The 27,912-nt window shown below is 39.7% G+C and overlaps 1 protein-coding gene across 4 annotated transcripts; it reads left to right on the top strand.

The window, feature by feature from the left end:
* Positions 1 to 248: 248 nt before the first annotated feature.
* METAP1 (methionyl aminopeptidase 1) lies at positions 249 to 27,147 on the top strand. Of its 4 annotated transcripts, none has more exons than XM_026672677.2 (11): positions 249 to 440; positions 3,548 to 3,599; positions 12,231 to 12,343; positions 16,929 to 16,989; positions 18,414 to 18,505; positions 18,669 to 18,752; positions 19,212 to 19,350; positions 21,032 to 21,163; positions 22,675 to 22,818; positions 23,892 to 23,957; positions 25,483 to 27,147. In XM_026672677.2, the coding sequence occupies exons 1-11, from the start codon at positions 327 to 329 to the stop codon at positions 25,644 to 25,646; spliced, it is 1,161 nt and encodes a 386-aa protein (XP_026528462.1). In that variant the 5' UTR covers positions 249 to 326; the 3' UTR covers positions 25,647 to 27,147. The 4 variants fall into 4 exon arrangements, with proteins under 4 accessions (XP_026528462.1, XP_026528461.1, XP_087819009.1 ...); XM_026672676.2 differs by having other exon boundaries at positions 12,234 to 12,343; XM_087962883.1 differs by lacking the exon at positions 22,675 to 22,818.
* Positions 27,148 to 27,912: the final 765 nt, after the last annotated feature.

A 27,912-nucleotide genomic window follows, 5' to 3' on the forward strand; every position in this document is an offset into this window, starting at 1 on the left:
AAACACGCTCGGAGACTTGAGAAACGTGCCGGAGACTAATATCCCGGGGAAGCGAGTCGGCTCCAGGCGGCGGGGCCTGCCCGAAGCGCAGCAGCCCGACTTCTTCACCTCGCTCCGTTTCCACCCACCCCTCTCTTCAAGAGGGCGGAGAGAGCCGGGGTGGGTGGGTGGAGGCGGGCAAGCGGGGACTGGAGCCCCTCCCTGATTCAATCGGGAACCTCCAGGCCGAGGGTTCCGCCTTTCCCTCCGCCCTTTCCCGGTGGCTGCTGCCGCTGCTCCCGCCGTCCGCCTGGGTCGTTCCTGTGGCGGCGGTCGCAGCAGGCAGCATGGCGGCGGTGGAAGCCCGGGTGTGCGAGACGGCGGGCTGCAGCAGCGAGGCCAAGCTGCAGTGCCCCACCTGCATCAAGCTGGGCATCCAGGGATCCTACTTCTGCTCGCAGGTAAAGCGCCGCTGCTCGGGGCGCCCTTTGCCCGCCATAGGGCGGGTCGGCGGAAAAAACTGCGGCCGCAGAGGTTCCCCCGGTGGGAACTCGGTCCGAGAGGGGCCCCGGCCCACCTTACTTTCGGTTTCGACACGTGGGGTTCCGGGACAGGGGCTTGCCTGCGCCTGGAAGACATGTGGGGCGCCTGCTGCCCTAGCAAGGCAGGTGTGACTCAGGCTGGCTGGGCCCGGGCCTGTTCTCTGGCCGCCCGAGCACGTTTTGCTGGGAAGTGAGGAACTGAATTCAGAAGGACTGCATGGTGTTGCCGAGGTTTCTGCTACCAGGGTCTCTCTCCCCTTCCCCCTCTCTCTCTTTCAAGTTTGCCTGCTTCCTTTGGTTTGTTGCTAAGGGAGAAAAAAAGCAAAACTAAGGCGCTATCATTCAACCTGGGATTCGGTAGAGCGAAGGACTACAATGTCCATTCTTTCCAGTGATGTCACTTGTAATCCAACATATCCAACTCGGGTTCGGGAAGAGTAATCTAAAGCAGGGGCCACTAAATTCATAATTTAAAATCCTGCGGACCACTAGTATGATTTTTTTTAAAAAAAAAATAGTATTATTTAGCAAATAATTTTTCTGCAGATCACCAAAATTTTCTCGTGGACCACCAGTTGGTGACCACTGATTTAAAGCCCTAAATCTTCCTTACCATTCATCCCTCTCCTTACTTCCACACCCCTTTTTAAAAAAATAGGTTTTTCTATCCTGGGGTTTACATGTCAGAAGTGGGAAAATCTAACGCAAGGGGTGATACGTTTTCTTACTCATTAATGTTAGGAATAGGCCTCATATATGCTGAAAGACAAAGCACTCAAAAGCCTGACATCTCCCCCTCCCCTTTTAAAATCGGTTCTGTCATCAAGATTCACAAGGTAGATGTTGGAGAGGAATAAAACCAAGGGCTATGTTCTTCCAGTCTGTCAACAAGTGATTGTTGTACTTTGGATATTTTAGTTTATTGCAGAGGGGATTTTTGCCAAAACTTTTCCTCTAAAAGCAGCCCACAGGCTAAGGTTTTGATATTAACTGTAATATCTGTGTCAAATTTGAAGAAAATCAGGCCTTGGCACCAGAACTATTCTAAATTTTCCAATGTCTTAGGGGACCCTGAAATACAATCATAATTAAGAGTAATTCTGAACATGGATGGCCTGCCTTGTCTTCATTTAATATCATGGCTTTGTTTCCATAGTTCAGCTTTTAAAATAAGGTGAGCCTTCTTTTTTAGAAGAAAAATCTTTCTCCCGTTTCCAAAGTTCTGACATTTGTGTCCTCCATGTGGAATATTCCTCTGAATCATCTTCAGCTTTGAATTACTCTATGGACATATCTTTGTAGTTTTACTGAAACTACTAGAGAAATGATTTGTCATTATTTTCTTCCAAAAAGGTTTTTTCAATATTTCAGCCTTGCTAAGAGTTCTTGGGTGTCCTATTGGTACACCACACAGTACCACACTCATTTGAAATTAGCCAAAGTCATCTAGCTATGCTATCTGAGCTGGCCACAGAAATTTGGCGAGCAGTTATAAAGAAGTGTCCTTTTTAAACTACTGAAATGCATATTTAAATACACGGTAATATAAGTCTGATTCATTTATCCAATTTAAGAATCCTGATGTTGCTTGCAGTCGGACCTGAATTCATATTTGTTACATACTAGTAAAAAATCATAAACCATACTTTTAGTGTATAGTGCATAGTGTAAAAAAACACATGCAATGTCCATGATGAATTTCATGAATGTGGAAACTCAGGAAAATTCGTAGTATACGGACGTAATAAATGCTTGTTTTAAATCTTACATGGTTTCTGTGGTATTCATAGAAATATATGTTTCTAGGTTTTGAAGGAAGAAGCCTTTTGCAATCTTCTTTGATGATAAATACTTTAATTGGCTTCAAGTTAAATGTGCTGGAAGTCCACAAGATTAAACTCTGCTTTTGTCAGGTTTTTAAAGTGTATGTTGTGAAAAATCCATTTGATTGGTTTTCTTAAGAAATTAATACAAGAAAGTAAGATGAAAAAAAAATTAAAAGGCAGAAACCACCTCTGTGTCTTTAACAAATTAATGTTTAAAGATGATGAGAGTTGAGAAAAAATGAAATGGGAACATCTTTGTGTTGTATTTTTGCTCTTGTTGCAAAGAGCAATAGTTTTACAAATTATGAAGAAAGTCAGGCTTGCTTTTAATAGAACTGGGTCAAGGAAAATATTTGCATAGGAAACCAGGTTGAATCAAGCATTCAGAATATGTTTTTGAAGAAAAAAAAAGATAGGGGTGGAAATGTTGCACAGATGAGGAATTCAGCTGCCTTTTACAGTGACTACTCCAGGCTCATGTAGGCTCCTGAAAAACAGGATTGTAAGAAGAAACCGTCTACATGTTGCCTTAGGGAATGTAGGATTTAGCAATGGTTGGATCTCCTCTCCGTGATTTTATTAAACGTTTGTTTTGGGCTGCATGAAAACTTTATTTTTTAATGGTAGGCTACAACCAGTAGGAGATGTGATGATGAGTTCTGTACTATCTAACAGTGCTCTCAATGTTATCATTTAGGTTCCAGGAAACTATTTTCCATTTTGAAATGCCAAAATTTATTTACTGTGCTTTTTACAAACTTATGTCAAACTCATTACAAACTTATTACAAACTCATGTGTTGGCTACAAATGCCCATATAGTCACAACAAATATTGCCACAAAAGACTCTGTTGTTTGGAACTGAGAGATAGGTGGCAAATAAGTTTGATAATAATAATAATGAAAAGATGTGAAAGGGCTCCATGTTTCCAGTCCAAAACTAAACTAAGATATGTTTTTAAAGTGCTCTAAAACATATATTAGGCTTTAAAACATATAGTACAAATATATAAAAGCAATATTAGGCATATACAGTTATATGTCAAGAGGCTTTTGAGCTGTTTGAACTGAAGTGCAGTGAACTGTAAGGAAAACCTATTTTTCTTCTAGAGTATGGTTTATAACCTGTAGAACTGTGTTAGCCATATAAAGTTAATCTGTTTCCAAGTATTGCTAAATTTATATAATTTGCCTTTTTAGGAATGCTTTAAAGGAAGTTGGGCTACTCACAAATTGCTACACAAGAAAGCAAGTAAGCAAGTATATTATTTTGATTGTATAATATTTCCTTTACAATCTATTTTGTTGATGGTGACATCAAATCATCCTAAAATCAATCTGTAATAACTCTGGTTGTTTTTGACGTAATAAATCTGGATTTGCTGCCTGAGGTACATCATACAAGGATTCATAGAGGACTGATGGTCTTTTGTATAACACAAAAGGAAAAAAAACAGTCCATGTGTTGCACTGAATGATGGTTTGGTTAAATATAGTTTGTTGAATTTGCTCAATTGGCTGGACTAATGTACACATAGTTGATAATTCAGAGCAGCTGGATTCAAACAACACAATGGGAAATATTAATCACATGTTATGGTTTAGCATGGTATATAAATCCAATCTGGATGGATTTATACACCATGGACAGGGACAATGGTTTAAGTTATTATTTTCCTTGATTCCTTTTTTATTACTATGTAAATTTTCTTAATTTTTTGTGGAAGAACATTCATAACATGGGAAGCCAGAACTGTAGCTTGCAGTGGTACGGTCATGAAAATGATCTGACACTTTAGTCTCTTTTTAAAAATATTTCTGATTGCTTTCTAGATATTTTATGGACAATGCTTTTTACACATTAGTAGGTTTCTATGTCAGCATGGGATCCTGGGATTTAGTTGTGATCTTTCACTGCTTCAGGAATGGTGCAAGGTGTGGCATACAGGAAGTCCTCGACTTACGATCATAATTGAGCCCAAAATTTCTGTTAAGTGGGATATTTGTTAAGTGAGCTTTGCCCCATTCTCCTATGAGCTGCTCAGAGCATCCAGTAGTGGGAGGTGCTTCAGTCTCCGCATTCTTAGGCTGAGCTTGAATTGAGGAACGCTCCTCCTCCTCCATGTGACTCCTCCATAGCGTTCCCCAGTTTTTGCTCAGCCTCGTGCGAGACAGGCAGTGCTTTTCTTAGCTCCTTGGCCGAACCAGGATTGCATTTGAATTGAGTTATCTTCAGGTTTGAAAAATTTCCTCTCTCTTTAGCCTCTGCGCAATAGTACAATTCGCAAGACTATCAAAGAAAGGGGAAGCGCAGTTGCGCCCCCGAGGAAGGCAACGGGAGGCTCAGTAGCTGCCGCGCACTACCTCCCATAGCCGGATTGTTTTTCTTTACCTCTGCCTTTTTTGTTTGCCGCTTTTTTGTTTCGTTTGCATTAGCGGCTTGTGTTATTTCAGTTTCTGAGTCGTGTCGCTAATTCCCCCCCGCTTCGAACGCCGTTTTAACAAAGAAGGGCTTATCTCTCCCTTCCTTTGGCCTACTCTGTATTCAGAGCTTCGGCTTTATTTTGCTTGGCGGGAAACCGCCGCTGAGAGGTGCGACCTCACCCATCACTGGCGGACGCCATTTTGGGTGCCACCTCGTGGCTGTGTGCCATTTTATCTCCTAATTTCTGTGCTGTGAGTGAAATTAAACTTGAAGCAGCAGGATCCCGCCTGGATTCTGAGAGTCATTTAACCTCATTTTGGCTAGATTGCACTTGAGGTTATTTCCTTCTCATTAAGGCTTGTTGGCTTTACCCTCACAGCCTAATCCTCAGCGGCACAGCAGCAAGCACCGAGGCCTTGTCAGCCTGTGCAGACACGCTGCTGGAGGCCCCAATTTTTTCCTTCCAACTGGGCCTCAGGCGCTTCGAAATTTGGCTGATTGATTTGTCTGTTCTTTCGTTTAATCGAGCTTATATAGATTCCCTTGAACTAAGTATAATAATACAACAGCTGTACAAGCGTAATAATAATATCATATTACTTGGCAGTATAATATTTTAACCAACTAAAATATTATCACTGAGATACAACCCATTCTATATTCATATTCATATTCACACACACACACACACACACATATATATATATGTATATAAAAAAGGGGGGGGAGTGAAATACCTTATCAGGGCAACCGTTCTTGACTCAGATCGGACCCTGGACGTGCCAACCGCCTTATCTTGATTCTTAGCCTTATTACTGCAGTATACAAGTTAACAAAATGGCAGATGGTAACACCTCTCAGGGCCCTTCCTTGAAGGCAAAAGCCAAGACTCATCATACGCGCAAGCAGGCTAAAGAGACCTCCAAGGCCGCACAAAGGGGCCTTAAGGCGCCATAAGGCCCTGCAAAAGGAAATTGATAAGTGCACCAAGGAAGCACTCAAGGTGCCGCAGGGCTTACCATCCTCCAGCCCGTCTACCTCTGTTCACCCCCCTCCTCCTCTAGATCTCTCCCTCTCCTCCAGGTGCAGCTTGCCCTCGCAGGGACAACAAATCCAGGTTCCTGGGACACCGGCTAGAAGGGCCCCAGAAGCCACCTTCACCCCAACAGCCGCCAGCCTCCGTCAAGATGATAACCTAATTGAGGAGGTCCCTGAAAGAGTAAGAGCCTGGATGGAGCTGGCTATTTGCCAGGGGATCGCGGCCGGACTCCAACAAGCAATGCCCAGGCATTACCCGGTGATCTCTGACCAAGAGTCACAATCACTGAGATACCTGCCCAGGTTGGACGACCACCAGGCTCAGGTATATGTGCAGAGGGAGACCCCCTTTCAAGGGCGGGAGGAAGAGGAGGAGGAGGAGGAGGAAGTGGACCAGTTCATGCAAGCAGATGAGTTCGAATTGGGGTCCATACAGGATAGTGAGCCCCTATCAGAGGCAGACCCCTTAGAGGGAGAAATGTCTGAGGACGATGGGCTTATTCCCGACCAGCACGTTTTTACGGGTTTATTCAGGCCACAGCTCTTCAAATCCTTGCTGTTTAAGGCCAAGAACATAGCAGGCCTCATCATCCGACACACCCGCCTTACTGGATTTGTCAAAGTTGTTGGGAAAAATGATATCATGTATTTCTATTATTCCTTGGGCCCGCCTCCACACTAGATCCCTCCAGTGGTTCCTGCTACCATACCAGAGATCCGGCAGAAGCAACTCCAAACACATGGTCAGGGTACCTCCCAAGGTCCTCATATCCCTCCTCTGGTGGTCCAAACCGGTCATCAACAAAGGCTGCTTCTTCAAGGAGCCCCAAAGGCTCACTGTCACCACAGACACCAGCCTCTTTGGATGGGGCGCTCACGTCCACTCGCTCTCAGCCCAGGGCAGATGGTCTGCAGTAGAACAGTCCTGCAGCATAAACTGCTGGAACTTCGCGCAGTACACTTGGCCCTCTGCAGCTTCCTCCCCCAGGTACGCGGTCAGCACATACTGATTCTGACGGACAACGTGACAGCCAAAGCGCACATAAACAAACAAGGGGGTACACAGTCCATACAACTAATGAGGGAAGCGGAACACCTGTGTCGCTGGGCGGAGAACAATCTACTCTCCATCAAAGCAGAACACATTTCAGGCCTGTCAAACACACAGGCAGACTGGCTAAGCAGGGCCACCATAGATCATTCAGAGTGGCGCCTCCACCCATCCCTGTTCCAGGAAGCAGCAAGGGCATTTGGGCAACCGGTGGTGGACCTATTTGTTTCCCCCCTCAATACCCAGCTCCCGAGATTCTTCTTAAGGTACCCATCCCAAGGGGCGGAGAATTACAACGCGCTCCATTGTCAATGGCCCCCGGGGCTCCTGTATGCTTTCCCTCCACTAGCGCTGGTTCCCAGGGTCATCCAGAAGTTACTCGACGAGAGAGCGGAATTTCTCCTAGTGGCACCTCGGCCATGGTTTGCAGACCTTCGCTGCCTCTCGATAGCCCCACCCTGGAGAACCCCGCCAGACAGGATCTCACTATCTCAGGGGCCCCTCCTACATCCGGACCCCCAATGGTTTCAATTGACCGTCTGGAGGTTGAGCGGAGTGGTTTGAAGAGAGAAAAACTCTCCGATAAGGTCATCAACACTATTCTAGCTGCCAGGCGCCCCTCAACCACTCGGATTTACAGCGCCACATGGTCCATTTTCTGCAAATGGTGCAGTAGATCTCAAGCTAATCCGGTTTCCCCATCTGTTGCTCAAATTTTAGAGTTCCTACAGGAGGGACTCGATAAGGGGTTGCCCCCCCCAATACGCTGAAAAGACAGGTAGCTGCCTTGACATCAGTTCTCGCTTGCGAGGGCCTCAGTTCTCTCTCACATCACCCACGCATAAAGTCCTTCCTCAGGGGGGGCCACCAATCTACGTCCCCCAACAGTTCACCGTTATCCCACCTGGGACCTTAACAAGGTCCTTGTCTCCCTCACCAAAGAGCCTTTCGAACCCTTGAGGAAGTCAGGTCTTCAATTCCTAACATACAAGGTCGTTTTTCTTTTCTTTTTTTAAACAAATTTTATTAATTTTTAAAAACAATACACAAACAAACAAAACGTAGAATATAATAACATAAGGCATCTTTTCTGAAAAACAAATAAAACATCTTATTTAAAGACAGGATAATTCCAAATTATCACATTTCCATACAAGCACAATTTAATATGTATATTTATCTTATCTGTTCAACTTCATATCTTTTCCCAACTTCTCTTTATTTCTAACTTTCCTTCTATTCAATTATATTTCTTTTGCCTTAGATTGTATATATTCATTGTATCCATCTGTCTTATTTACAATTTCGTTATTCTCTTCCAACATTCTTCTAGCGTTTTATTAATTCAAACATAGACACACAAAACATAAATACATAAAATTTATTTTTGGAAAGCGGCTTACCCTGGGTTACATCTTTTTGTACAGACATAAATCAAATTCATGCTCACTTAATATACTATTTCATATCTTATTTAACATTCTATATTTTCTATATATTTTCTCTCTTCTATTCGCTCTCTTAATTCTATTTTATTTATTTCATCTCAGTTTAAATAATTATACTTGCATCTTTTGTCCGTTCTCTTTCAATTATCTATTTATCTTTTCTTTCTTCCGGTTTGCAAGGCTTCGGCGGCAGCAGGAATCCACGATCGTGCGCTCGCCGCCGAAGTGCCTCCGATCCAGCTGGATCTGGAGGATATGGTTGCCCCGTAGAGGCAACCAAAGATAGAGGAGATCTGGGGCTTGGGGGTATTGCAAACCCCCTCCTCAGCCGGCTAAACTCCTTTTACCCGGCGGTGGAGCGGCGGTCAGCAATGGCCGCCACAAAGAAGCCTGCAGCCGGGTAAGATTGTGCAGGAGGAAGTCGGAGAAAGTGAAAGTTTTTGGCTGAACCGGGACAAGGAACCTTTAAACACCTTGGAAATTTAATCACTTGAATGATACATTGTTTCCCAATAAGACTGTAAAAGCGGCGGAAGAAAATTTGAAAGGAAAAGTTATTTTCTCTCACTCTCCCTCCCCACGGAAATTGCAGATGGAAATCTGAAAAACCTGCTTGGGCACAGAAGGTAACTAAACTTGAAATTTAAAGCCAAGGGGATAAAAGATTTCTGAACATTGGAATTAAAAACTAATTTTTTTTTTGCTATAAGTGGGAGGGAAGAGGTAAAGAACTTATTTTAAGATTGTACTGAAGGAGACTGGAGTTTATAAGACCAGAAATAAATGGCAATAAGACTTCTAAAAAATTACTTTGGAACTGTGTAATTGAATTCTACCCCAGGAAGAGAAAATATAAAAAGAAGAAAGTGCTAAATGAAACAGTTTGTTCTGATTTGGATTGCTTTGTGACTTTGGGATTTTTGGGAACTATTTCTTGAAAGATTAAAAACATTTGGGTTGTTCTTTAAAAAAAATGGCATTATCTGTTGAAGAATTGCAAATGGAATTTCAAAAGCTAAAAGAAGAGGAACAAGAAGGCAAGGGCTCTCCTGGATCTATTTTTCATTTTTTAGAAATGGCGATTTCTACCTACCAAGAAATACAACAACAAGAAGGCTGGGATGAAGAAGAAGAAGCCATCTTTAATGGACAAATAATCTTAGTTGAGGAAGAAAAGAGAAAGGGGGGAAAGAAAACGGAGAACTCAGAACTTAAAAAAGCAACCAAGAAAGGGAAAAATAAGATGAAAAATCGATACAATGTCAGAAAGCAACAGAAAAGAGAAATACAACAGAGAGGGAAGATTAAGAGAGTGGAGTTTGAGAGATGGGGGGGGCAAAGAGGCTAGAATTGATAAGAAAGGAAGGGAAAAAGGAAAGAGAAGTCATAAAGGTTTAAAACAAGATGTTAAAAAACAGGTTTTTTTCAGAGACAAAGGGTAAAATATAATTTTAAAAATGATTCTGCAAAAGTACATAAGACTGTATTGTAGATATTAGTATTTGAAATCGAGTTAGAAAACTGAAATATTATATGAGTTAATAATGCATTAAAGGGAATGTATAAAAATGTTTAAGATTTAACAATAGAGTTTAACTTCCTATGGAATATTGTTTTTATTATATTATAAATAAAATTATAAACTTAATTCTCTCTCTTTTTGTTTTATTATTCTAAAATGTAGTACTTAGAATGTACTAAGCAGAATCAGTATGGAAAGTATGTATTATTTTAAGTGTTAAATTTAGGGGAAAGATAAAAAGTTGTCATACTTCAACCAATGATTACAGGAGAAATATTGTATTAGAAAGAAGGTCGTTTTTCTTGTAGCGATCACTTCTGCTCGTCGCATATCGGAAATCGCAGCCTTGTCTGTCAGACAAGACCTCTGCGTTTTTCATGCAGATCGAGTGGTCCTTCGTCCTGATCCCACATTTATGCCCAAAGTCAGTTCGGCTTTCCATAGAGCACAAGAGCTCATCCTTCCAAATTTTTGTCCTAGGCCGTCACATGCAACGGAAAGACAATGGCACAAGCTTGATGTAAGGCGTGCTCTGCGAATCTATATCAAGCGTACTGAGTCCTTCAGAAAATCGGAGGCCTTCTTTGTTTCCTTTCAGCCCAATTCACAAGGTCACAAGGTATCACCATCCAAAATAGGCCGTTGGATAAGGGCGGCAATAGCTAAGTCATATCAGTCTCAAGCTCTGCAGGTGTCCAGGGGCATCACTGCTCATTCTACTAGGAGTGCAGCAACTTCAGCAGCTTGGGCCACTCAGGCCCCAATAACTGAAATCTGTTGGGCGGCGACTTGGGCTTCCCCTTCCCCTTTCATTAGACATTATAAAATCGATGTGTTTGCCTCTGTGGAGGCCTCATTCAGCAGAAGGGTCCTGCAACGGGTTCACAGGGACCCTGAGGAGATTCCGGACCAGACGGATTCCCTCCCGTAGGACAGGCCAAGCTTTGGTATGTCCCACTACTGGATGCTCTGAGCAGCTCATAGGAGAAGGGGCGTTGGTACTTACCTGATACGCCCGTTCTCTTTGAGCTGCGAAGAGCATCCAGCCCCACCCTTTTTTCCGTCTGGTGGGGTCTTGTTTCGGCCAATGAACTTTTTAAGTTGTGAGGATGAGGGCACCTTTTTTCCTCTCGTCTTCGCCGAAACTGGGGAACGCTATGGAGGAGTCACATGGAGGAGGAGGAGCGTTCCTCAATTCAAGCTCAGCCTAAGAATGCGGAGACTGAAGCACCTCCCACTACTGGATGCTCTTCGCAGCTCAGAGAACGGGCGTATCAGGTAAGTACCAACGCCCCTTTTACGACCTCTCTTGCCACAATTGTTAAGTGAATCACTGCAGTTGTTAAGTTAGTAACATAGTTATTAAGTGAATCTGGCTTCCTGATGGACTTTGCTTGTCAGAAGATCACAAAAGGTGATCACATGATCTTGAGACACAGCAAAGACATAAGTATGAGTCAGTTGCCAAGTATCCGAATTTTGATCACATGACCATGGACATGCTAACATAGGTGGTAAGTGTGAAAAACTATGTTAAGTCACTTTTTTCAGCCCTGTTATAACTTTGAACAGTCACTAAATGAACAGTTTTAAGCCGAGGACTACCTGTATTTAAAAATGAGCTCAGGGAGAGACAGAGGAACTGAAAAATAAAAACACAGTATCATTGCAACAGTAGAGCTTTGACAGTGAATCTGTAGCAAATGGGCAGAACAAGACTAGGCCAGTGCTTTAATCCTGACTTGGATTTATGTCTTTTTTAATAGCTTTTTTATATATTGCTCCCAAAATAAGCCCTAATTAAGCTCCTGCCCACTCCAAAGCGCACGGGTAACAATTAAGCTAGGGTGGGGATGGGGGGTGGGGTGGAGGTGCCCCACAACTTACCTTTGGACAGTTGTAGCCAGGCCTCACACACTCTGACACCTGCCTTGCCAGCCTATTTCTTCTGTAGCTGCCAAGGCTTTCCTGAAGGCCGCTGTAGCTGATAACAAAGCTCCGGATCAATCCGGAGCTCTGTTAAGACATTCCTGAAGGCCTCTGACTGCGAAAAGGGGGCCAGGAGGGTGACACGAACAAGGGAGGTTAGTCAGTGGATAACATCCCCTGAAAATAAGACCTGGTGCCTTTTTTGGTGGCAAATATACATACATACATACATACATACATACATACATACATACATACATACATACATAAAAGACAAGGTCTTATTTTCAGAGAAACATGCTAGTATTTAAGTTAGATTGTACAGGAAAAGCAAGCATCATGGGGAAAATTTAGAGCTCTAACAAAGAGAGTAGAAAGGAGTTTCCATCTATCCATATAACTTTTCAATTTCTGATGTTTGATGAAGTTTCTTAATTAAGATCGGTAATGATTCTGCTTTTGTTTTCTAGAAGATGAGAAAGCAAAACGAGAAGTTTCTGCCTGGACTGTAGATGGAGACATAAACACAGATCCCTGGGCTGGTTATCGATATACTGGGAAACTCAGGCCACATTATCCACTGGTAAATAGGGTGAAATAACTGAAATGTGTCACTTTGTTCAGTTTTTTCGTCAGTCAAACCACAGGAAGGTAATTTTTTCACAATAGTTCTCCCAGTTAGGAAACGTGATTGTCCAATTATTTTTTAAAGATGTGTACACATTAAACAATTTTGATGGTTATTTTACCATAATGTATATCAGACAATTTAAAGCAGCCTACTAACAGATTCTATTATTTCTCTTTCATGAATCGAGTCCACTTCCGTGAAAGCTTATAAAGGTAGTCCTCAACTTATGATCACAATTGAGCCCAATATGTATGTTGCTAAGTGAGAAATTTCTTAAGTGAGTTTTGCTCCATTTTACAATTTTTCTTGCCACTTTTGTTAAGTGAATCACTGCAGTTGTTAAGTTAGTAACACGGTGGTTAAGTGAATCTGGCTTCCCCATTGACTTTGCTTGTCAAAAGATCACAAAAGGTGATTACATGATCCTGGAACATTGCAACCATCATAAATACATCCCAGTTGCCAAGCACCTGAATTTTGATCATGTGATCATGGGGATGCTGCAACAGTCGTAAGTGTGAAAAACAGTTATTTGTTTGGTCGCTATATAAAGTGGTTGTAAGTCGAGGCCTACCTGTATGTAATTTTTAATTTCTAGTGGTTAATTACCTTATTGATTTTATTCTTAACTGGGAAAGTTTTGCACTGAATTTCCATACAATTTTTCTTGCCACCTTTGTTAAGTGAATCACTGCAGTTATATTAGTAGCACAGTTGTTAAGTGAACCTGGCTTCCCCATTGACTTTGCTTGTCAGAATGTGACAAAAGATGATCACTGCAACCATCATAAATATGAACCAATTACCAAGCATCTGAATGTAAATCACATGACCAGGGGTTGCTGGGATGGTCATAAGTCACTTTTTTCAGTGCAACTGTAACTTTGAATGGTTTCTAAGCGAACTTTGTAAACTGAGGACTACCTGTATAAATGTAAGTTTGTTAATCTCTAAAATGCCAAAAAAATTTGTTTTTTGACAGCAATAGGCTGTCCCTTTGAGAGACATAATACTCCAGTACAGGTAGTCCTTGACTTACATCCAATAATGTAGGGACCATTCAAAACTACAGTGGAAATGAAAAAAAAAAGACTAGTTCTTACACTTACTACTGTCACAGCATCTCCACAATCATGTGATCAAAATCTGGGCAATTGGCAACTGGCATACACATTTACAACAACTGCAGTGTCCCAGGGCCATGTGATCGTGATTTGCCATCTTCCCTGATGACTTCTGACAAGCAAATTCAACAATTGCATCATTCGCTTAAAAGCTGCTGTGATTTGCTTAACAGCTCAGACAAAAATGGTAAAATTGGGCGCAACTCACTTTAACAACCGCCTTTCTTAGCAACAGACATGCTGGTTCCAATTGTATTCCAAATTCAAGGACCAACTGTATAAAGAACAAAGGAAGCATTAGTCAAATCTGTTTTAGTGGATAGTCCATAATAGAAGATCTGGGCTTTATTCTGCACATATTTTCTCAGCTTGGAAATGACTGCATATAAACAGCAGCTCAATTTGATGAGAACAAATCAGGCATTTTAAAATATATTTTTAGAAGAGGTTTTCCAACTTCACATAGGCTCTGGAAAAAAAGTATTTTAAGGTCTTTCTAAATCTTGACAGGTGCAGATAGTATAAGGAGTGGCTAATATTGTATTAAACCAGGATTAGTTAAACATGGTTTTTGAATAAACCATAGTAATTTGCTTCGAATATAGCATTAAGCCATAATAAGTGAATTCATAAAATAACCAAGTTATTATCGGTTCCTGTTATGTGTGAACTAAGATGCAGAGCTGACTGACAAATAATTCAATTCCTGCCCTGATATAAAGACTTGATAAGTTGCTAACAGAATGTTCACATTTTTTGCTAGGTGATGAACTCATGTACAATAGTCTTTGAAGAAACACTAACTTGAAAAAATAATGGGTGCAGTAATTGATTATGGTAGTAATGTAGCTGATGATTACAGAATCAAAAAGGAATGAAGATGGAATAACTTATAGTCCACATATTAGAGCAATACCCCCCTCCTTCATTACCCAAACCATTTACTAGAAAGTCCTTTTTACCAGAATGTTCTTATTTAAATATCCCTGTTGTAATTAGGTAATGATTCATGTGAAGAAGCCAAAGAAAAACTTATACCCAGTGCTGGACAATTTACCCAAATTTGGGAAGTACTGTATTAGAAAGTTTGTTTTGCTAATAGTTCAGAATTAAATCATGATTGTGCTTCCAGTTATGATGACAGACCATGGTTTAAGTTTATTACCTGCTTCCATTTTCTCTCTGCTCAATCAGTCATGATTTAGTTACAGTTATATTTTTATGATGCTGGTTCTTCTGAGTCACAGTGGTAACTATGGTTTCTCAAATCATTTGCCAACCTATTTCAGAATGTGTTTTCTGTGTCTTCAAAGGCTTTTATGATCTCATACTTAGGAGCATAGGAAATTGCTTTACATAAATAATTGCCAATACTTTTCTAAAGTATTCTTTTTTCCTTTCAATACATTTGGTTAAACTAGATTTTAAGAATCTTGCTTTCTGGTTATAAGCAGCTGCTAAATGTGTGACATAAAGTATGAAATTGTGAATTCTTCTGTATATTGCAGAATACGTCACTGTCATTCATATAACAATGACTTTGCCAGTTTGCAACCTTTAATACAAATGAGAACTCCCAGTCTGTTGTCTTGCTGGGTGAGTTTACAGAAAATTTGGAATACTGGCTCTGTATAGAAGCTGCAGTTCTTAGTACAATGATTTGAGACATCCAGTTTAAACTAGAAAACTTTTAAACAGTTGGAGCAACAGGCTTCCCGCAGTGCTTCCGCAGTCCTTAAAGGCAAGGGCATGTTATCTTGTCGGGACTTGTTATTTCAACTCAAAAAGCAAGGAAACAAAAACGCAATTCAAAATATAATTGAAGCAATACTCATTTAATATTTTCCCCTTCTGCCGCACTAAATATTACAGTTCAGTGGAAGATTTTTGGAAGGCTCACTTAATGCCTTGGGTACTAATGTGGTATGCCATTATTATTCAGAGTTACTGAATTCCGTTTTGCCTCTGACATCAGGTTGTCAAACCAAAACTTCATAAATATACAATTATTTCAATAGCTACAAAAAGGAATGGTGGAATTACTGAAAACTTAGGTGTTGTCCAAACAAATATTTTTTATCATTTTTATTTGAGCTTCATTCCTGTAGCTGAGGGTTTTAAGTATAGCCCAGGGATGTCAAACAAGGCCCGTGAGCTGGGTCCGGCCTGCAGGGTGGTTAGATCTGGCCCACAGGGCCACCCTGGAAACTGCAAAGGACTAGCTGGCAGTGCCTCTGCCAGCGAAAACGGAGTTCCGTTTTTTGCCGCGACAGCCTCCTGCAGCCATGTGCCAGCAAAAATGGAGATTGGGGGCCCACGTGCATCCCCCCAAGCTACATTCTCGCTGGCAGAGGGCTAGCAAAACAAACTAAAAGCAAAACAAAAGGAAAAATGTTTCCCCTTTTACATTTGAGCATGAAGGGACAGGAAAGGATAAAGGGAAAGAGGAAAGACAAACAAAAAGAAAGAAAGATGGGAAGAGAGCAAGGAAGGAAAAATAAGGAAAGAGGGGAAGGAAGAAGAAAAGAGGAAAGGAAAAAGAAGAGAAGGAAGGAAGGATATTATAATGAGAGGGAGGGTCTAAGGGAAGTCCTGCCTTAGAACTTGGTCATCACAGGTGCCTCCGACACAAATCATGTCAAACTGGCCACATCCACCCTGGCCATGCCTACCCCGACCCCCCCACCCCACCCCGGACAACCCTGTTGCAGTCCTCAGTGAAATCGAGTTTGACACCCCTGCTATAGCAGAGAAATCCTCATTAGAGGAAGAGAGATAGGATTGGGCAACTTGAGTAATAAGAGAAACCTATTTCTTAAAGTGTTAGACTGAAGCAGAAGCAGAAACAGTATTTTCTTTGTCTTTTGAGCCTGTAATTTAAGCATCTAAACTGGAAGAACTCTCTTGACTTCCAAGTCCAGGAGTTCAGTGTGATTGCTAGGTTTCAGAGCAACATACAGAATGGTTTAAAGGTAGATATCTTGGGATGGTTACTCAGGAGACAAACACGTTTTCTCTAGGGTGCACCAGGCTTCATAGAGCTAAAGATTCCCAGAGGAATGTGATTGGAGCTCAGTGTTAATTCTTCTTCATCCACTTCTTGAGAGACAGGCTGCGAATTGCTAAGGACATTTGTGTGCACTTGTCTTTGTCTCCAATTCCTGGCCCAAGTTCAGTTTCTCCTCTTTGATTCTCCAACATCTGTTCTACCTGGAGTATTGTCCTATTCCTTTGGATCTCTGGAATTATTTATATATTTGGTTTGCAGTTCTTGGATGGGAGATTTTAATATATGCTTTCATTTGATTTGAAAATATCCATTTTATTGTTTGTTTTCTAGCAACTGTTATCCACATTCAGAATGACTAAGCTAATAAATATGTTTAAACGGATCTTAATTGTGCTTTATTTAGATGCCAATGAGGCCTGTGCCGAGTTACATTCAAAGACCAGATTATGCAGATCACCCCTTAGGTAATTATAGGCATAGTACAACTTTCATTTGTTGAGCCTGTGATTAATTTAAACTGTGTTAGCTATTTCTTTTTCAGAATGGGGATGTCTCTTAAAACATTTTGATGTATTATCCTGCAGATTTGGTGACCAGTTGCTTTAGAAAAATAACAAAAAAATTTTTTTTCAAGCAGAAGTGATTTTTAAATTTCACAAACAAGAACTAGCCATCCTTCTGTTGGGTAATACACATTTGGTCGCAATATTTCGCCAGATAACTCTGTCAAATGTTTGAGAGAAATTAGGGGAAGTTCAAACAAGATGTGTCATATCCAGGGATTCTTTGTTTTGCCCATGTTTCTTATTTTAATTTTATTAATGCCCTTTATCTTTTAAAATTATTTTCAGATATAATTGCAGGTTTTATGTGAAAAACCTACCATTCCGGAATGGAACATTCTGGTACAAACATTTCAACACCAGAGTATTCTAATTTTTCATTTGTATCCAATCTGATCCAACCATATGTAAGAGATAAAGCACTGCCCAACTAGATTGGACCCTGAGCTCATCTAGTTCAGTAATCTGTTCTCACAATGGCCAACCAATTACACAGGAAACCTCTCCAGTCTTCCAGTGGATGGCCTTCTGAAGAATTTATACTGCCATCAAGCTAATAGCCATTAATCCCAGCTCTTTGGAATCCAACTAGTAGCCAGGATTATATTTTGTGGTAGTGAATTCCAAAGTTGAATTGCTTATTGTGTAAAAAAGAATTCCTTTAGTCAGTCCCAGTTCTTTTAAGATTCAGTTTCAATGGGTGACCTCTGGTTCTTTTGGGAAGGAGAGAATACCTTCTCCTTGTTCTCTTTATCCACACCATAGGTAACTTGTATATTTCAGTCGTGTCCTCTCTCATTTTCCACCTTTCTGAACTTAAACCGGCCCAAATATGGTGATTTCTCTTTGCATAGAAACTGCTCCAACCCCCTTCATTTTCTTCCTCTGAACCTTTTAGTTCCACTATATCATTTTTAAGGTGTGGTACCCAGAAGTGTACACATTATTCCAGATGTGGTCACACCATTGATTTATATTAACCACTGATTTATTTGTGAATGCTGTGGTAGTTTACTGGAAGTAAATCTTCCATAGCTTTTGCATGCAACCAACATGCATTTGTTTTCTAAAATTTATTGTGAATAGATACCATTTCCCAGCATAATGCAATAGTTGGAATCTGGGGCAGAGATAAATCAGGTTTAAATTCCCACTGAACCACAAGTTCCCTAATGATTTTTGAACAATCATCTCTCAGGTCATTGGGTGTCATTGTTGGGATAAAATAAGACGACAACTTTATAAGTTTTATAATATTGAGCTTTCTGGAGGAAACTTGAGAGATCAATATTAGTTATCATAATGGTAATAATCCTTCCCTTTAGGTATGTCCGAGTCAGAACAGGCTCTTAAAGGAACTTCTCAGATAAAGATCCTTTCTTCAGAAGATATAGAAGGGATGCGAGTTGTCTGTAGGGTAAGTTCATATTGCACAACATTGGTTAAAATAAAGTAGAATCTAAAACAAAAAGTATTTGCATGCTTACTTTGAAAATGTTATTACTTATTTATATGTATTTATATTTATTCCATGGACATTGTTTGTCATTATGAATAATTTCTGTTCCTTTATCCTGCAGCTTGCTAGAGAAGTCTTAGATGTTGCTGCCGTGATGGTGAAACCAGGTGTAACTACTGAAGAAATAGATCATGCTGTTCATTTAGTAAGGATACTTTGATGAGGTTCTGTTTTTTATTACCATATTTTAAAGCTTAGATATTGTGTTTAATTAAAAAAAACAATCAGCTTACTAATGTCCCACATAGTTAGGAGTGGCTATATAACATTAGTTCATAGATCCCCAATATTGCACCTGTAGCACCAGTACATTCCTGAGACTTTTCTGCAAACCTGCCAGACTCTACTACTTGACTTCAGTTTTCCCCTAATACTTAAAATTAAAAAAAGCAGAAAGCTAATATGTTGTCAAGCATCACGTATATTTCAAAAATGCTATTGGGTCCCAAATAGATCCTTGTTCTAGGGAGGGATTAATTGTCTAATCCTATACAGTTGATTTTAGTCCATCTTTCAGAAATTACACTTGCTAAACTTGCTGCATTTATTAAAATTACACTTTGAAATATTTTTGAGTGAAAAGCATATTTAAAACTCTTTTCAGGCATGCATCGCCAGAAATTGCTACCCATCGCCATTGAATTATTACAATTTTCCTAAGTCTTGCTGCACATCAGTAAATGAAGTCATCTGCCATGGCATTCCAGACAGGCGACGCTTACAAGAAGGCGATATTGTTAATGGTAGGAAACTTCAAAATAAATATTTTCATAGGAAATAGGATTTTGGAAGGATATTGTCATTGGAGAGTGTGTCTATGTAATCATCTATCCAACAATGATGTTTTTCCAAAATATTAGTTTTGTTTTGCTTTGGAGATTACCAATCTCCAAAACATGTGTATGCTTTATTCTTGATATTTTAAAAACTCTGCCGGGAAAGCTTATTGGTCCTAGTGCATTCATCTCCTACTTGGCTAATGGTATACAGATGCAACAGGTTAACTTCCTTTTGTTTCTTTAGTACAACTTTTACATTTGTCCAGAATTAAAGCCGTAAACCTTATAGCAATTCCTTTCTAAAAAATTTCTCTGCATTTTCCAACTTAACTGCCCCTTTTGGCTGTCAAGCTTTTTGAGAGGAGCCTGAAATGAAAATAATTCCTTTCAAGCATGATTCACATGAAGTTTTCTTTAGGAAGATTTATTGAGATGAAAAACAGAGAGGTACAGGAATTTTGAAAGATCTCTTTCCAATTCACATTCAGTCTACCCCTGTGTAGTTCACAACAGGGACTGTCTCAGTTTGTTTTTCCTGTGAACTGGCAAAGATGCAAGAATGGGCGTGCTGAGAATGGAAATTTTGCAACCGGTTGTATACATAAGAGACCCTTGAATGTTTATCAGTCTGAAAAAAATTCTTGCATTGCCATAGCAGATTGTAAATTATATTTACATGTTGATGTTATGGCTATTTCTTCAGATGCCTTTTGGTAATCACCATGAGAAATTTTTAATCTGAACTAACAGAACCTTTCTATTTTTAATTCCTGACAATTCCACAGTAAACAAAGGGGCTTTTGATTATCAACGTTGTTGGTATAGCCGTTTATATTTTCAACTTCTTTTCCAATATTCATATGCCATGCACTCTGAAAGTCTGCTGAACCAAGTGTGAGACATCATCAGTCAACGTTGGACTATATTTTTGTTTTGTCTTCAAAACCAGCCCAAATAAAACACATTATTTTGACTCAATTGTGAAGGTGGTAAGGGCAGAAATAATCACCATTAGAGCATCCTTTTGCAGAAATGTTTGCATTTGGTTCTCAGCTGTAGCTGGGCAGAGACTTTTCTTGGCCCAGTCTCTATCTGATGTTTTAGGAGAAGCTTTCAGTCCAGGAGATCCAAGATTCCAGATAAAACCTTTCAGAGGTCTTATAACCACATCAGACACTAAATATGAAATTATACTGGCTCTAGGTAATTTTTGGATAAACAGTCGTTTTGTCGTGCTGGGATTTCATCTGAGTCTTATATCAATCCCCCTCTAGAGCAAGGGTCTCCAACCTTGGCAACTTTAAGACTTGTGGACTTTCAACTCCCAGCTTTGCTGGCTGAGGAACTCTGGGTGTTGAAGTCTTAAAGTTGCCAAGGTTGGAGACTCCTGTTCTCAAGCCTAGCAGCCATCAAACACTATACAGCTGAGTGTCATCAATATGTTGGTGATTTCTTGCCTCAGACTGATGGTTTATCTTTCCTAGTGGTTTCATGTAGATGTTAAATAAAATAGGAGAAAAAGAGCTGAGTCCTGGGGCATGAAGCTTTCTGATTTTGTGATGTGTTCTTTATATTTGATCAATAGCCTTGTTATGATTGCAAAAACAGAATATGGGAAATGCAGTGTCCCTTTTGTGTCTTGTAGTGGACATTACTGTTTATCGTAATGGTTATCATGGAGATCTCAATGAGACATTTTATGTTGGAGAAGTGGATGAGGGTGCAAAACGATTAGTTCAGACGACATATGAATGCCTAATGCAAGCAATTGATGAAGGTAAGAGCTTTTTGAAACCTGTGCTTGACTTCCTTTTTACACATTATAGATGGAAGATCAGTTATATTGAGTCTTGCTTCCCTTAAGGAGTCTGTCTCAATCAACATGCTGCACTGTTCCAAATTGCTGTAATTTTATTCCTTTTGGTGGGGATGACTAGCTTATTCAAAATAATTAATTTTAATAGTGCAATAAAGTTTCATAAATTGATTGTTTCCAGAAGCACTGGCTAAACATTAATGGAATGTCAAGTTTGGAATTCTTTGCTGAATGTCTAACAGTTGCAGTCTGTTTCTCTTGTAAATCTGTGTCCTCGCATGTGGTGACAAATTAAAAATGTTTTGAGGCAGATAGTGAAAATGAATTAATGTAATATTAAGATGAAACTTAATCATCTTTCTAAGCTTGTAAAATGGTTATTTATTGGAGGCAGTTCAAATTCTCCAAAATCCAGGCAATGAGCTTGCATAACAAAATAATAGATTAAACTGATTATCAAAATTCTTCCCCTGGATCTTTAGCATTTGCAGGGGAAACTAATACTCATACTTAATCAGGATACAGAAGTGTTTTTATGTTGTCCAAGGAGTGATAAATGTCTGGATTGAATACTATGCTACGTTTTTATTGAAAATCCATAGTGGACTAATACATAAATATCACTTTTTTCAACAGTTAAATCCTGAAGAAAACTAGAGGAAATTTTCTCTTAAAGCACAAATATGTTACTTATGGTAATTAAAAGAGAAAGAGTTAAAATATTAAGACTTTTAGGAAGCATACAAAGAGGGTTATACTTGTCATGATGTTGGCCTGCCTACCCTAAATATTATGACTTACAATTTGAAGGCTTTATAGCATATTAAAATAGGACCCTATCATGCTAAGCTATAAACAACAACTGGATTTATGTGTCACGCTAAGCCATAGGCTGAACCTGGCCAGAGGTCCGTGTTTTCAGCATTCTTTGTCATTCAAGGGTCAAGCAGATGCCTTCAGAAGGCTCACAAATATAGAATAACCTTTTTCAGCAGTCGCGTCCTAAGATTTGGCAAATGATGCTACTCATGTTTTCATAATATAACAGCCTGATCCTCCATGACTTCATCCTCTTTTAAAATTAAGCTGGTGGCTGCCAACCTATTTAAATACAACTATCCCACAATGCAAACTGCACAATGCCTTAGTTGTAGCTGTGGAACTGAAAACTAAAAATGATACTGTCTTTGTGGCCTGTAAGCCTGTTCTCCCTGAGAGTATTTGTAGCTAGTAAGCCTGTTCTCCCCGAGAGTATTCTGTTGAAATGTTCTGTGTGTCCAAACTTGAAACTTTTACATTTGAAAGTATTTGATCAGAAAACTTCCTTTTCTTCATTTTTTTTGTATCATAAATTCTGAGCTCTTGTGTATTCTTTGAGGGAGAACGTGCGCATGAGCAAAAGAAAAGAACATATGTATTAAAACTGATCGTTGTTTTCATTGTGATTTCTAAATATATGCATTGCTTTGTAGTAAAGCCTGGTGTACGGTATAGAGAATTGGGAAATATTATACAGAAACACGCTCAAGCCAATGGGTTTTCAGTAGTTCGGAGCTACTGTGGGCATGGGATTCATAAGCTTTTTCACACCGCTCCCAATGTGCCACATTATGCCAGTAAGTATAAGTAATATTTGTTCTGGTGTAATGTTGCTAGCAATCAATAAACCTTGTCGTTTCCTACGTTTCTATAGCTGGTGACCTTAAAACAGAGTTGGTATTCAGCAGGTTCTGGCCAGTTCTGGAGAACCAATAGCGGAAATTTTGAGTAGTTTGGAGACCCAGCAAATACCACCTCTGACTGGCCCCACCCCCATCTATTCTCTGACTCCTGAGTCCCAGCTGATTGGCTGGGTCTTCTTTTGTTGCCCTGCACAGAACAGAGCTGGAAAGTAGGTTAGTGGGGGTGGGAATGGAGATTTTACAGTATCCTTCCCCTGCCATGCCCACCAAGCCACACCCACAACTGGTAGTAACATTTTTTGAATCCCACCACTGCCTTAAAAGACAGCAAAGTTGGCATTGGAAGGGACATTCACATATTTGGGTCTCAGCCATTAGGAGCATCTTAAAATGGGTTGGGAAGTACACAGGCTTATTTTACAATCAGAATACTGTGGTCAGCACTTTAATTGGCCAAACCAGTTAGTATTGTTGTGGATGTCCCTGCCCTTTTTAAATATATACATACAAAGTATGCATATTCACTTATATGTGTATTCTAGGTATTTTGTTTAATTAGTTATATGGTTTGTATTGTATATCATATGTGACTGGGCAGTTTACAAGAATAATTAAAAAAACAGAATAGAAAACCCATGACATAATAACCCCACTTACCAAAAAAACGAGCACGTTAACAATAGCATGCATACATTTATTTGGGTAGGAAGGAAATAACTATAATTTATTTTAGTTAGGAAGATAGGAAAGTGGAAATTACGAAGGATTTTTATAAATTCAGTTTTTCCTATCTACTTTTTGTTTTGGGTGAATTATTTTATACTGGATCCAGTTTTCAATACCTCTGTCCAAAGTACTTTATAATAAATGAAAGAAAAGATTTTTTTTAAAAAAACTTGTGAACAACTACTGTATCACTGTGGTACTTTAGCATTGTCTTGTATTTTATTCCTGTCTTGTCTGTGAGAATTGATCATTTCCTGAAAACATTTTATTGTGCTTCCCAGAAAATAAGGCTGTTGGAGTAATGAAGCCTGGTCATGCATTTACGATAGAACCAATGATCTGTGAAGGTAATATGCTGTTATGAATCTAAGGAATTCTGTCTCTTAACTAGAAATTTATTGAAATTAATTTGGAAGCTATATGTAGGAACATTTCCTAGTCACCGGCGAGCTGCTATCTTGTAAGCAAAGTATATTCCAATTGTTGAGCAGAAATCTTGCTGCATATTTTTTGCATTGTTACATTTTTTCTTCAAGGTACAAAAGATTATATCCAAGATTGTTTTTATGTTATGCCTAAACTACCTTACAGTCTCCCTAGACAGTTCATACTAATTTCTAAGAAATCCGTAGTGGCAGTTTGTTTTTTAAAAAATCTGCACAATTGAATGATTAAATATTAAATTATAAAAAATATTTGAGTTTCATGTATGTAAATAAAATTATAAGAGGTCATCCTGTTAAAAGAGTTAAGAGGGCCTCTTACTGCTTTTTTTTTTAAAAAAAATCTTCTACAAATTGGCAAATATTGGATCATTTTGCATATTTTTTCATAGAGATAATTTGTTAAATATATAAAAGACTAATAGGAATGCAAGGAAGCAGAGACAATAAAGATATGAAGCCTATAAATGGTCTATATTACCAGCGTAGTAGACAGAGTAGAATATGTGTATAAATGTCCAGATAGCAAAACTATTCTAATGATCAGTGGATAATGAGTTTTTCCTCATGCTTATTAAAATAAACCTTGGGAAAAACATGAGCATTAGCTAAAAGATTAACCCGTGCTAAAAGTTTGTCTTCTCTGGGAATTGATTGAAAAGTAGCTTCTGAAAAAGCACCAATAAATTTTCTTATGTTGGGGCCATTCTTAGAGGGTGGGGAACAATTGCCTCCCAAAATAGAGGGGGCCATGTACAGTGGAGCCTCGGGTCATGAACACTTCTGTTTGTGACCAAAGCAGGTGACGACCCAAAATTTTGGAAAATTGTTGCTTCTAGTTGCAAACAGTTCCTCAGGTGTAGGCGCGTACGCAGTCTTGTTCCGGTCATGACCAAATTGGGTCATGACCAAAGTCCTGGAACGGATTACGGTCGTGACCAGATGTTCTACTGTATTTGCTTTTATCCAAGGTGATTGTAGGGGAGAAAATAGCCGGGCTATTGGCTTTAATATATTTCTATGTTTAATGAAAAGCAGGCCAAAATGTTTTTTTTATATATATTTATATACACACACGCACACGCACACTATGCAGTATGCCTAAATAAAAAGCTGAAGTTTTTCTTTTTTAAAAAATGAACAATTGATGAGGCTATCCCAAAAATGCTGCTTTTCCAAAAGACAACTGGACTTGTTTTTTCCTTCGAAAACATTTCGCTTCTCATCTAAGAAGCCACTTCTTCAGCTGAAGAAACTTTTTGGATAAGAAGCTAATTGTTTTCAAAACAAAAATCCTTCTGGAAAAAGCACCTTTGGGACAACCATGGCTCGATGTTTGAGAATCTCCATAGACAATTGCAGAAGCTGTATCTGCTGTGATGTATATGTTCATTCTCTGTGTTGAATCTGTTTATGTTGTCTTCATTAGGTGGGTGGCAAGATGAAACCTGGCCCGATGGCTGGACTGCAGTTACCCGAGATGGCAAGCGGTCTGCTCAGTTTGAGCACACACTCCTAGTCACGGATACCGGGTGTGACATCTTAACCCGGCGGTTGGATAGCATTCGCCCTCACTTCATGACCCAATGCTAGTATAAGCCACGTGAAGACCTTGAAATGAGCATTTTGTACTATTCATTTTACTAATGTACAGAATGGAAGGGGGATTTTATCACCTGTTTTCTTGTCATTGCCTATAGATAAGGGAAATGCAAATCTGCACCGTACAACTCAGAAGAATCTGATGCAGAGGACCCCAACACTGTTTGAACTTTTAAAAATTTCCAAGTAGCACCCCTTTGTTTTCCTTTCCACCTACCAAAAGAAAACAACAAAAACAAACAAACAAAAAGCTGGGATTCAGATGATTTTGTCACTGCCAGTTGTCAGCTGGTGTACCTAAGACAACGTTTTCATGGTGAATGTGAGAGCTTACTTTAGGTTTTGAACTTTTCTTGTTCCAAAGGCAATCCCTGCTTAGCTTGTGCTGCAAAGGCAGTTTTAAACAGGCTAGGCTTTCATCTGTTTACAACTCAGAGGTGGCATTATATACTACATAAATGAAACTAGTACTGTGTACTAGTCCCTCTAGTGTAGAACCTTGCTGCCTTTCCTTCTACCATTTTGGTTGCCTGTGTTGTAATTGTACATAGAAGTACAATAACCGCTAGTTAATGAAGAGTTTGCCTTTGCCCAGGTGTTCTCTGTGAAAAGCCGTGAAGTGAGGGAGGGAGGCCAAAATTACTGAGATCCTGCCTGGTTTGAGCTTTTACTAACTTACGGCTTTAAGATGGGTAGCACTTGACAGACAATAAGGTTCTAAAATTCCACTACTAAAAAGCTGTTATTTCAACTGAAATAGAAAAAAAATACAAAGAATTCCTGTCTACCATGCATAGTAACATTTGTGACTCTATATGACTTCATTGCCATGATCAAATATCCACTGTAGGGCTGGCTCACTTGATAAGATTTCATCACGGTACCCCAAGTGATACTTTGGGATTGTGAAATGCAGCTGTCAGGAACTGGATCAGAAATGGTTGCTTTTTAGTCCATAATAACTGAAATCACTCCAGATTAAAGGGGAAAACTTTGCCAGTGGTAATGAGAACTGAGCCACAAACAGGAAAGTAAGATATGATACATGTTTCCCAAGGCATATTTTATCACATTATTTTTCTGAAATGTTCTTAGGCATTTGACAAACCAGGTGAAGGTGCTGTTGCAACTGGCCAATGTGATGCTTCATGACAAGGAAGCTGTTGTAGCAAAGATAATGCCTTTGAAATGTGCAAGATTTGGACATAATTCATAGTCCTGGAAATAATTCATCTTTTCCCCAAAGGCCCTTAGAGCAGCAACAAAGGTGATAGTATGATAATGTCCCTTTATATGAATTGGTTATACAGATTTACCATAGTTGTGTCAGGGAAGGCTTCATTTTGTTGGCCAGTTGCTGTTTTCCATCTAGCTTTGTATTCTGTAATGAGAATGATTTTTCAACCACATTTTTAAATTCTGGTGCCTACTTCATCCATACAGTGTTGAAGTACAGCAACAGAAATGAAGACAAATAAAAGTCATAAAATCATGGGCATAATACGCTCATTTCTGCTCTGTGCTAGTTATAAAATCATTGTAAGCTGTTTAAATGATCTCAACTTCCATCAGCAGTATCTGACTTTATTGTTCTTTGGAGGTTTAGAACAGGTATGACAAAAAGGATAAGTTATTTATTGAAAAGAGATGAGAAGTCTGAGTGGTTGGCCTAGAGTTTGTTCTTTTGTTTTGTGTGTGTGTGTGTGTGTGTGTGTGTGTGTGTAAGAAGTGCAGTTTTGACAGGGCAACTAAATGGAAGTACCGTTGTTGCCCTGAGAGTCGTGCTTTGCTTATTCTTTGGGTGCCTGGAAAAGATATTTGTGGGGGGGACAGAAGTCTTTAAACAGGCTGATTCTAAAAGAGTTAGTATAGCAAAGGGTACATTGGTAGATAGGCACATTGGTTAATGAAGGTTTGGCAAACAGGAGCTCATACAGAAGACTGCTGAAAAGTCAGTACTGCTGGAATTTCATGGCTTTTAAAAGAAAGCTGAAGACCATTGTACCTCATTGAGCCTTGCCAAGTTCCATCAGGACAAAGTTTCCAGAAAGTGGACCTGAATTTTAAAGCGAGAATGATGTGGCAGAACATCGAGCTGCCTGCATCAGAAGGAAGGAAACCAGCAACAAAGGGACTAGGCTGAAGAAGTCTAAGGGTAGAACAGAAAATCCACCAAGTTCAGATAGGGACCAACAGCAGCAGAGAAAATGTGCCAGATGAGGAATGATGTCATTTATGCACCACTTGCACTTTTGCT

This window comes from Notechis scutatus, chromosome 4 (genome assembly GCF_049901735.1).
Source record: "Notechis scutatus isolate UNSWTSFEM ecotype Mainland chromosome 4, rNotScu1.2, whole genome shotgun sequence".
Taxonomy (NCBI): domain Eukaryota; kingdom Metazoa; phylum Chordata; class Lepidosauria; order Squamata; family Elapidae; genus Notechis; species Notechis scutatus.

What these genes read in the sequence shown, in the direction of transcription:
- METAP1 (XM_026672677.2), top strand. Translation starts at nt 327, where the DNA reads ATGGCGGCGGTGGAAGCCCGGGTGTGCGAGACGGCGGGCTGCAGCAGC. An exon ending in TCAGGCCACATTATCCACTG is followed by an intron (nt 12,344 to 16,928) that starts GTAAATAGGGTG and finishes TGCTTTATTTAG; the next exon opens with ATGCCAATGAGGCCTGTGCC. An exon ending in CAATGTGCCACATTATGCCA is followed by an intron (nt 22,819 to 23,891) that starts GTAAGTATAAGT and finishes TGTGCTTCCCAG; the next exon opens with AAAATAAGGCTGTTGGAGTA.